At 45.4% G+C, this 10,440-nt stretch overlaps 2 protein-coding genes across 5 annotated transcripts in view; both read left to right on the plus strand.

Annotated features, from left to right (window-relative positions):
• GYG2 (glycogenin 2) overlaps positions 1–6,878 on the plus strand; it is a 36,849-nt gene extending 29,971 nt beyond the window's left edge. For 2 of the 4 annotated variants that reach the window (XM_059158530.1, XM_059158531.1), the window contains exons 9-11: positions 1,162–1,266; positions 2,387–2,494; positions 5,021–6,878. In XM_059158530.1, coding sequence (XP_059014513.1) covers positions 1,162–1,266; positions 2,387–2,494; positions 5,021–5,182 — 375 coding nt within the window. In that variant the 3' untranslated portion in view covers positions 5,183–6,878. The remainder of the gene's footprint in view (positions 1–1,161; positions 1,267–2,386; positions 2,495–5,020) is intronic. The other 2 variants (XM_059158532.1, XM_059158533.1) reach the window with 2 other exon arrangements.
• XG (Xg glycoprotein (Xg blood group)) overlaps positions 1–10,440 on the plus strand; it is a 191,436-nt gene that overhangs the window by 74,659 nt on the left and 106,337 nt on the right. The gene's annotated exons all lie outside the window — the stretch shown is intronic.

The following is a 10,440-nucleotide window of genomic DNA, read 5'->3' on the forward strand; positions in this document are numbered from 1 at the left end:
ATCCAGAAAGCATTGCTTTTTCCCCCTGTTTTCTTTTTTCTTTTCTCCCCACTCCTCCCGGCAGGAAGTTTTCATAGAGGTGGTTTGCCCACACCCGGTCAGAAGTTGAGCTGGTGTGAAATTGGGCTTCTGTGTCTGTAAGAGCTGCACTATTTCCAGTCTTCCTTTTTAAGTGCATTCCGTCCTGAAAGCCTGTGGTGTTCCGAGGGTCCCTCCTGAATCCCTCATCATTTATAGGTTCCTCAGCTTCATTGTGTGGCTAAACTGTCTGCTCATAATCTTCCTACAGCTTCTTGGTTGCCTCAAAGAGGACTGGGCTGCCAGATGCATTTACTATTTTCCTATCACACGTGCAACCCACCCCGCCCACATGATTTTGCAGTGTGTTTGCAGGGACAGCTGGGAAGTGTCTCAGTATTTTCTAGCCTCTGTGACAGACAGTCTTGCAGAAGCCTTTGAACCATTTATGGCCCCCAGCTGTGGGCACAAACTTGCTTCCTGACCATGAATTGCTTAGGCTTGCTGTATAACAAATAGCCGCAAATAGGTAAAAGTCTATGTCTGGGTCCCAATCAGCTGTGGTGCCAAAGGCATGTTGGGCTCCAGGCAGTCACCAGGGGGTCCAGGATCCTCCTGGAGTTCTGGTCCAGCTTCTTCTAGGGAATTCCTTGTCCACTGTGGCTCCCTGAAAGAAAGTTAGGCCTTCCTGCTGAAGCCAGTCATTGCACACCATGCATTATATTGTCTCCTTTGCTCCTGGCATGATCTTAGCTGTGGACCATCCTTAGAGGCACTGGGAAAACAGTCAGTCGAGTTGCTTTCTGGAAGGGTTTGTTTTCTTGTGGAACCCCAGTTGAAAGAGGTTGGATGGAACTTGTTCTTCACCTGACCTGTGAGTAAAGAAGGTAATAAAAGTATCCTGCGTCAGTGGACGTGACTCACATGGCATCCCAGTGGTGTGGGTGAGAAGTCATCGTGTGGCTCCACTTTGGTACAAGGAAGATGGGGACAGAAGAGCAGACGCAGGAATTGGTGAACCTGGCATCACTGGTTCCTTGTCACGCTGCTTTGTATCGCGGAGGCAAACAAAATAGATTGGGTGTTTTCAGATATTTGCAAGACGTTTGTCCTAATTTCCTTTTCTTTCTTTCTTTATGACAGACGATAGGGTGGCCTGAACTTGAGACATCCGCTGGAGTGAGGTGTGACCCATTGTCGCCACCCTCCCCCCAATGTGCAGACTCCTCAGAGACCCAGACCTCCTCGGTACACCTCATTTACACTCCTTACACACATCTGTGTCTCCTCCTGTTGTTCTCTTGGTGTGTCTTTGTCCATCGAATACCAAAGAAGACACCCCATGTTTTTTCTTCTTCATCCTTGATCTTTCTGAATGGTTTTCTGAGCCTTGAACACATTTTGTGATTAATCAGTCTATATAGGACCTGGGTATCTGTTTCAATTTCTGTTGGTCATTTGGTTAGTCCATTTTCCTTTAGGAAGAGTTAGAAATGACAAAGGTGTAACATCACCAGGACATATATTCTTCCTTAAAAATAATTTTTTTTTTTGGTAGGATTTTGGACCCATGTTTAATAGTAGTGTTGAAGGATTATGAGTCCTACCCCTGTTTTTGCTAAATTTTCCCTCAGGATTCTGGACTTTTCTTACTGTGCCTCATAAGAAGTTTGAACTCAGACTCTGCTGTGCTCATTGAGACACGAGCTTAGTAAAATGCTTCCATGGACCTTTGGTATAAATGATATAGTTTATAACCCTTGAGCAACACAGGGTTGAACTGCATGGGTCCACTTATACACCCATTTTTTTCAATAAATACAGTACGGTCCTATAAATGTGTTTTCACATCTTATGATTGACTCGATCACATTTTCTTTTCTCTAGCTTACGTTATTGTAAGAATACAGGCTATAATATATAGATTATGCAAATATATAGAATATGCAAAATATCTGTTGACTGACTTTTTAATGTTATTGGTAAGGCTTTTGGTCAACACTAGGCTATTTATGGTTTAGTTTCGGGAGAGTCAACAATTATATGTGGATTTTCGACCGTGTGTGGGTCAATACACTTAACCCCACATTATTCAGGGGTGAATTGCCATTGAATCCTTGGCTGAAAAATTACCTTTGGTGCATCCCATAAAAACTTCCAGCCTCTCATCTTGTGTGAGAAATGGTGGGTGTGAGGGGAGAAGGTGGGAGGGGGGAACTCCCCTTTCTAGTCTTTGTGGAAAGGGCCATTCGACAAGACACGTTCCTTTGATCTCATTTCTCCCTGGTGGAATTCTCAGTCCTTGTGGTTAAAACTGTAGTCGCCTGAAGCCGTCTGCAGACTAACGATGGAATGGTTATGTTTCTAGCAGCCCGCGGATAAAGCAGAAGGTGGCCCATCTGTGGAAATCTTGGAACCAAGCCAGGAGCCCCCTGTGGATGTCACCGGGGACCCCATTCCTCAGGATTCTTTGGAGGTGGTACCCTAATTATCTTGCCAGGCCCTCCTGCTGGATGCTGCCCACCATCACTGGGGTCGGCAGTCCTCACGCACCAACTGTTACCTCAAGGCCCAGCCTGGCATTGTTGAACTAAGCCTGCCTGCTTCTCTCATTGCCTCTGATTCATCTGTTTCTCCTTTCCAGCATTTGCCTGGGGTGCTTGGTCACTTTCTTTGCCGTCCTGAATCATCACGGCCTTTGTCTCTTTAAACACTGTTCTGCAACAGTTAATTGACGGTCTGGGGCTTTGCTGTTCTTCCGTATGGTGGGCGAGCATTGGAATGATTGCTTAGTGAGCCAATGTCTCAAATGAAGAGGATAATGATGAAAAATCTGAGGGCGAACATTTGGACTCAAATGGTGCATGCCATGCTTTCCCACCTCTTACAGATGTCTCCGTCTTAAGTTTTCTTCTTTCCATGCATACATTGAATGAAAGCAATTGAAAAAAAAACAAATCCTTTTCGAACAGTGATTGAATGACACCTTTTGGTCTTTACGCAATACTTAATATGGCTCTAGAGCTGGGCATTGGGTTCTGATGAAAGCTAGTATTGAATATGGGTCTGTTTGAGTGGCTATTAGCTGACTACTATAGCCTGAGGTGTTTATGCTCATGGTACATTTATGTCTCACAGTTCTGGGGGCCTGAAGTCCAAGGTCAAGCTGAGACCTGCTTCGTGGTTCACAGACCTTCATCTTGTTGCTGTGTCCTCACACAGAGCAAGGGTCGAGGGAGCTCTCTGGGGTCCCTTTTATAAGGACACTAATCCCATTCATGGGGTCTCTACCCTCATGACCCAAAGGCCCCTCTCCTCATACCATCTTGTTGGGGATCGGTATGAATTTTGGGGGGATACAGATATTTAGTTTATAGCAATATTTGCAAGATGGCCCACTATATAATACATATTTTAGTTTGCACGACACCTTGAGTAGAAGGTACTGCCGGAGAAAAGCAGTACTTCTGGTATTGCTAGAAAGTGGAGAAAATACTTTGTCTCCCTTTTCTTTTGTCCATGTAGTAAAGGCCAAATGCAGTATTTTGAACTTATCTCAGAGGTGTCCATGATAGGGTTTCCTCTGAAATGCTGCTGGTGGCATGGTGAACATATCCAGCTCCTACGGTAGGACTTTGAGACTCTGTGGTTAGAGGGTAACATGGTATGGATGTGCTACTGGGCAGATGTCGTTTAACAGCTCAGCCATGTGGTGTGGTGGCTTTGGGATGGTTGGTGAGCTCATTACCTTCCCTAATCCATGAGGTGGAGATGGGGATGCCCACCTGGGAAGGCAGGAAGTGAGGGTAGGGTTAGACCCAGCACTGGTTTGGAAGAATCCATGATTGTGCCTGGCTTGTATAGGTTAGTGCCAGCCCTACTGTCAGGGCGGCTCCCAGCAAAATGGCACCGGTAACACTCCCACCTTCTGGGGTGATGAGTCTGCAGGGGATGCCTCCTGGTGAGGGAACCTTGTAAGCACCCAGGAGGCTGGCACTCCGTGACTTGTACATGTAACGGGGGCGAGTTGATGTTTCCTCTGTTGCGTGTCTCCACTCTACCGTGGATGACCCTCGCTATTTTGTATAATATCGTGTGTCAAAACATCAAAGGAGTTTATGGGTCCTGTTGATTCCAGAAAGTTTTAGTTCCTAGACGTACCCTGAGCCTGAATCCAAGGGCTCTTAGAGGAAAGAAGGACTAAGGTCTAATGGAAGACATTTTTTTTTAAACTCTTTTCTTTTAAACTCAATGTTTTTTAAACATTTTTTTTTAACTCTAAATTTTTTTTTTTTTTAAACTCTTGCTATTTCCTTGGCCAATGGGACGGCTGTGTTTGAACACAACGTAATGGGAACAAGGGTAGAAAATTACTCGTACAGACTCTTCAAACACACTGTTGCAAATAATCAGAGTAGAAAGTCCCATATTCCCAGTGGCATCGAAATTCCGATGTAACCATCAGGCACGTGGTATCATCCCACCAACACACACAGCATCTGGGGAACACCGAGAGTGTCACCTGTAGCATCTGTGTGTGTGAGTGTGTGTGTGTGTGTATTTGCACATGTGTGTGTTTATATATGCTCTCATATTTTGGCTTTAAGAAGATTAAAATCTCTGCCATTCATAACCAGAAAACCACGGGTTATTATTTAAATGGCTTGGGCAGGCTGTCCAAACTACTGTAGGTTTTATTCTTATATGGTGAACGTTTTCCTGATGTCATGTAATTTGATTGTATATGGTGATACAGAACATTGAGATTTCAGGCGTGTCAAAGCATTAAATGGGTACAGGTGTGTGTGTAAAATGGATACACTGGTATTTTATAAGATTTCACAAAACGTGGCTGGGGAAAGCATCTTCTAAGAGTATGAATCTCAGTATGTATTGTGTTCCAAAGAACTGGGATTCCTTTGTAGAACCGCTTGCTAAGCCGGATGTTCTGTTATCCTGTGATGGCCCCAGAAACCATCTTCTGTCTGCTTGTCCTCCCTAGGTTGACCTGGCCATGTCTGTTTTCGAGATTTCCATCGAAGAGAAGGTCAAGGAGCTGAGTCCCGAGGAAGAAAGGAGAAAATGGGAGGAGGGACGCATCGATTACATGGGGAAGGATGCGTTCGCCCGCATCCAGGAGAAGTTGGACCGGTTTCTGCAGTAACTCCAGGGGTCATGTTGTGCTGTGTGTGGTTAGGCAGTGTTCTGTTGCATGGTCCCGCGAGCACAGACACCTCCAGGCCCTTTGGAGGGAACAGGTGTTCAACCATGTGCCTCTATTTATGGCTGACCAACTTGAGTGCCTCACAAAATAATGTAGACCATAAAAATCCAAGCTTAAAGCCCCCCCTACCCTCCTGCTCTGCTGATCCAAGCTATCCATGCCTTCTTGGCTTCCCTGAGATGTCATTCCTTCTCTGCAAATGGGATAAACTTCTGGTAGACCCTTATTCATGCTCTCTGGTCTTGCTTCAAGGAGTTCCAAGATGGTGCCTTGGGCAGTGCTACCATCTCTATCCCACATAAGGTTGGACATCCCTGCAGATTCTCTTCTGCCCCTCAGCTAGTGACACCAGTATATGTATTCAGGACCTCAGGAAGCCTTGATGATGGAAAGTCCTTTCCCTGGGGACTAGGTAGACGTTCAGACATCTTGAGGGTGACTCTCGTGTAGACTTTGTGGAGCATGTCTGAGCAACACACAGCTGTTGTTTCTCTTCTGCAAAACCTGGTGTGACTGCCAAGTGCTGTTGGCGGATGCCCGACTTGAGAAATGCTGGTTGGAACATGGAAGGGAGTTTCTGGCCACCATGGCAGATGGGGTGCCTTCTTGGTTGGAGAGAACCAACGGCTTACTCTGGGTGGTTCCGATGACACCTCACTCACATGACCAGGATCTGGAGAGGGTATTTGTGTAGAGGCGGATCTGTTTGCCGTCCATCACAATTGACTGTGCTCTGCTGGATATCACTACCTCAGTCCTAAATAACGAGTCAAGTCACCGTGTTCCTCAGACCATTTCAACGCTGCTGTTTGGGAGAGAATTCTCAGTTTTATGAGACTGGATGCTTTATTCTATAGGAAATCCTCATCTTCAGAAGTATCCTAATTTTGTGAATTTATGCAGTGTGTTGGAACAGTTCTCAGTGTCACAGCTCGTGGCCACCTCCTAAAAGTGGGAACCACCATGCTGAAGAAAGGGAAATGTGATTTTTGTTTTTTCAAGTTAGAATGGTTTGTCTATCATGCACATACTGTGGAACATCAAAGGGTTTCCTACAGACAGGTTGGGACCACCTCGTGGTGGCTATGCTCTAACGTGGTGGGTGTGTTTGACTACTTTGACATCATGTCAAGCAGGTGAGCCCTTGGGTAGGGGAATCTGGAGGAGTGCATGATGGTAGTTGTGGTGTGAGCTTTTTTGTAAGACGGGAGTTACAGAGGGGTTGTTTCCTTTATGTCTGGGTGGCTAATGGTCTGCTGTCATGGTTGGGATCACACATATGATACTTCTGGGGCTAAGTGAAGATACAGCCTTTATAGGGATTGAGTTGGGATAGTAGTCAACCATTAGAGTAACACTATGAACTTGTTCTGGGGAAAGACCAGGGGTGCTGGGTGCTGTGGTGTTGGGTTACGAAAAGCGGGAGCCCGAGTCTGACATACTTGAGGAGGAGGAGTCCAGGTGATGAATATTTGAGTCTGGTTCAGCTTCTGTGGGGGAAGAGAACTCCTGTTTCTGGACAGTAGTTCAATGGCTTAAGGTGTCTGTTCAACACAGACTTCTGTTATGCATTCTGGTCTATATCTTCTGATTTCAATGGATGCTAATGCACTTCAATTAAAATTATAAAACAGCAGCATGGTGTCCCTTCTGGTGTGTGTTTGCATGCATTCTGAGCCATCAGAATAATATTTTATATGTAGCAGAGGAAAGGGACATGGGTGTTTGTCCTATGGTAAATTAAAATCACCAACCCTTTTTTCAGAATTGCTAGTAGCTGTAAAATATGTAGAACTGTTTACTTCTCACTGTGTGAAATTCTCTAAGGTCTCTCCAGGGAAGCTACCCATTTCCTAGTATTGTTTTACAATGTTTCATATTCATTCATTCCATCCATCCGTCCATCCATCAGCCCATCCTTTCATCCAAGCACTCACCCACCCATCCTTCATCCACTTCTTCACCTATCATACCACTTTTCATCCATCTATCCAGCTGTCCACTCTTACATCCATCCATCCGTCCATCATCCACACATCCATCCATCTGTCCATCTACACATCCATCCATCCATCCTCCATCCATCCATATATCCATCTATCTGTCCCTCCACACATCCATCCATCCATCCATCCATCCATCCATCTATCCCACAGTATTGAGTTCTCTGTAGGGCAGGCCCTGTGACATGTCCTTATGCAATGAGAGTTAAAACATTCTGCGAGTTTCTAAGTAACATCTGCCTAAGAGTAATAATAAGATGTTGTTCCCTAAACAGAGGCCAGTGCCAGAAACTGCTATGTAAGGTCAGGACTACACAGTTGTATAACTTGAGACCCCAAGAGATGTGATTTGAGGTGTACTATCACTAATATTTTGGTACATAAAAGGTGGTGTGTGTGTGTGTGTGTGTTTACATTTTATTGCTCTGGAAATATTTACCAATTATTTTGGGGCAGGAGGAAAGAAGCACCTGTAGAAGTAGTGACTGTTCTGAGTGGGTGACGTGTGTAGATGCAGAGGGACACAGTATAGTAGTATCACTTGATCCTATCTTGCTGAGGCCATTGTGCAGTATGGATGCACTTGAACAGCGGGGTGCTGATAAGCTTTCCGTGGGATTGCAAACAAGTTGAAGCAGAACCGGGCTCCTTCCCCGTGGGATTGCAAACAAGTTGAAGCAGAACCGGGCTCCTTCCCCGGGGCCACTCCTGAGTAAAGAAACGCAGACCAATTACCCTTATACGTGCTTATTAGTGGTTCATATCTGCTTTAGTAAAATGACTGTACATCTTTTGCGCACTTCTTAGATGGCTTCTCTCCTTATTATGGAGTGGTAGTCATTTGGAAATACTTTTCTCCAGATCTGTGGCTTCTCTTTTCCTTTTCTTTAAGGTCCTCTTTGAAGCACACAAGTTTTGCATTTTGATAAACTCTCACTTACCGAGTTTCATAAAGTAGGTCAGGCTTTGACTGTCTTATCTTTAAAAATGTCTTCCTAACCCAAGAGGACAAAGATTTTGCAGAGTTTTTTTTTTTTTTTTCACATTTTACTTTTCTTTCTCTTCTTTCCTTTTCTTTTTTTGCTTTTCTTTTCTTTCTTTTTTAACATTTACATCTCTGGTGGATTTGGCATTCCATTTAAGTCCTGGTCGATTTAGCATTCATTCTTTAGCATGGTGTGAGAGGTTAAGGGTCTCACTGTGTGCTTTTCCTGTGAACAGCCCACTGTGCCCGTGAATGCTCCGTCCGATGTTTAACTGGCTGATCTATGGGGCCAGCCAAAGCTGACCGTTTTCTTCAAAAATTTCCCTAGTTTGGATATTCAGGTGGACCCCTATGCCCCTCAAAGCCTGGTCATGCTCACGCAGAGCATGCAGTAGTAGGAGAGGACGGCAGCCAGACACGGGAGCTGGCAGGCAGCCCTGGGGGTTCCGCGGTTGCCCCAAGCTCCCCATTTGGTGTGTCTGCCGACCCAGCACCAACCTCTTGTGGGAGGAAACTCCTGTTTCCAGCTGGCTTGGAGCAGACACTGAAGGGGAGAGGTCTGTCTTGCCTCCGGGCACTTAGTTAAGCTACGGTGGGTCTAACTGGTTAGACCAGTTGTCAAGGTTTCACACAAGTAAAGACAAAGAGCCCTGGAGATTAAGTAAGACTTGTTCAGTCTGGTTGTAAATCAGCCGGGCCATGCCCCAACCCCTGGAATGCATTCCGTTTATCATCGTCCTGGGGCTCTGTGCAGCTGCCTCCCACAGTGTTATCTGCAGGCAGCACCCCTGCTGGCCCAGCGTCTCCCCCCTCCCTGCTGCAGGTCTGATTTTCTGACTCAGTTTTGCATTGAAATGTATATATGTAAAGTCGCATGTTTGCAGTGTCTTGTGAGCTGGGAAAAAAAAGTTTCACTCAAAAAGACTCTGACTCAGAGAAGCAGACAAGAGAGTCATAAAGGATGAAAGAACAAAGAGGAAGAAAGTTAAAAGAAAAAAGAAAAGAAAAAAAAGCGCCCAAGAGGTTTCTTGCAGAAATTCCAGAGCCTTATAAGCCAGCTGGAACCTTTCCGTTTGCTAAATAAGCAATTTAGTTTGGCAATGGTGTATCATTTAATTTGGCAACAATGTATCATTTAATTTGGCAATGATGTATCCTTTAATTTGGAAATTATGTATCATTTAATTTGGCAATGATGGTTCATTTAATTTGGAAATGATGTATCAAAAACCTTAGACAAGTCATTATAAAGGCCCGTCTCACCTTTAGGCTGATGAGACCAACCCTGCCCCCTGAGGTGTATGCTCACTTCAAAGAGTCCATTTCTCAATTCCCAGGTGTTTCTATGGATGGAAACAGGAGTCCTGAAGTAAGGACATCTGCAGAATCCCCTTAATAGGGGCTGACTCAGCTGGGAAGAAGGCCCTTCTTCCCACAGCCTGGAATGGAAAGCCCTTCTTCCCACAGCCTGGAGCTGCTACAGCCATCCTGAGGCCATGAGGCAAAGGACAGTAGAACTTGGAGTTGCAAGGAGGCTGCCAGCCTAGGGTCCCTCCGACAGAGAACACCCCCTTCCCCTGTTTATGGGATTAATTCCCAATGTCTGCTACTGGAAGCCCAAAGTAATTTCCAAGTAACAAGATGAGGACACAGGAACAGTGAATGTCATGTGTGGGGTTGAATTAGCCACTTGGGATCAGTGAATCCTCAAGACCAGCACAGAAATGTTTATCCCCATATGTCTGTCTGCCCTTTTGTAAGGCTGTTCACAGACCCAGTGAAACCCCAAGTAGGCTTCGAGATGAATGGGTACAAAAACTGGACCTTGGCACTGTGATAACCCCTAGCTTTAGAAGATCAGGACCGTGGGCATTATTGGGTGTCCATTGGGATGGTCTTATGTTATGGATGAGAAAGTTGAGACGCACTCCCCGCCCAGGACATGCTTCTGGAGAAAGGGAAACACAACCTTACCTTCTCCGTGTGCTCGCTCTCCTGGGTACCCCATCGTAGTCCCGACATTTGGGGGAGCTGTGCCTCTCCCCCTTAAAGATCCATTTCCCAGCTTTGTGGGGGTATAATAGACAAATACAATTGTATGTATTTATGGTTTACAGCATGATGATTTGATATAGATACACATCATGAAACGACCACCCCAGTGAAGTGAACTAACACGCCCATCACCTTCGGTAGCGATCGGTTTTGGT

Source organism: Mustela lutreola, chromosome X (genome assembly GCF_030435805.1).
Source record: "Mustela lutreola isolate mMusLut2 chromosome X, mMusLut2.pri, whole genome shotgun sequence".
NCBI classification, from domain to species: domain Eukaryota; kingdom Metazoa; phylum Chordata; class Mammalia; order Carnivora; family Mustelidae; genus Mustela; species Mustela lutreola.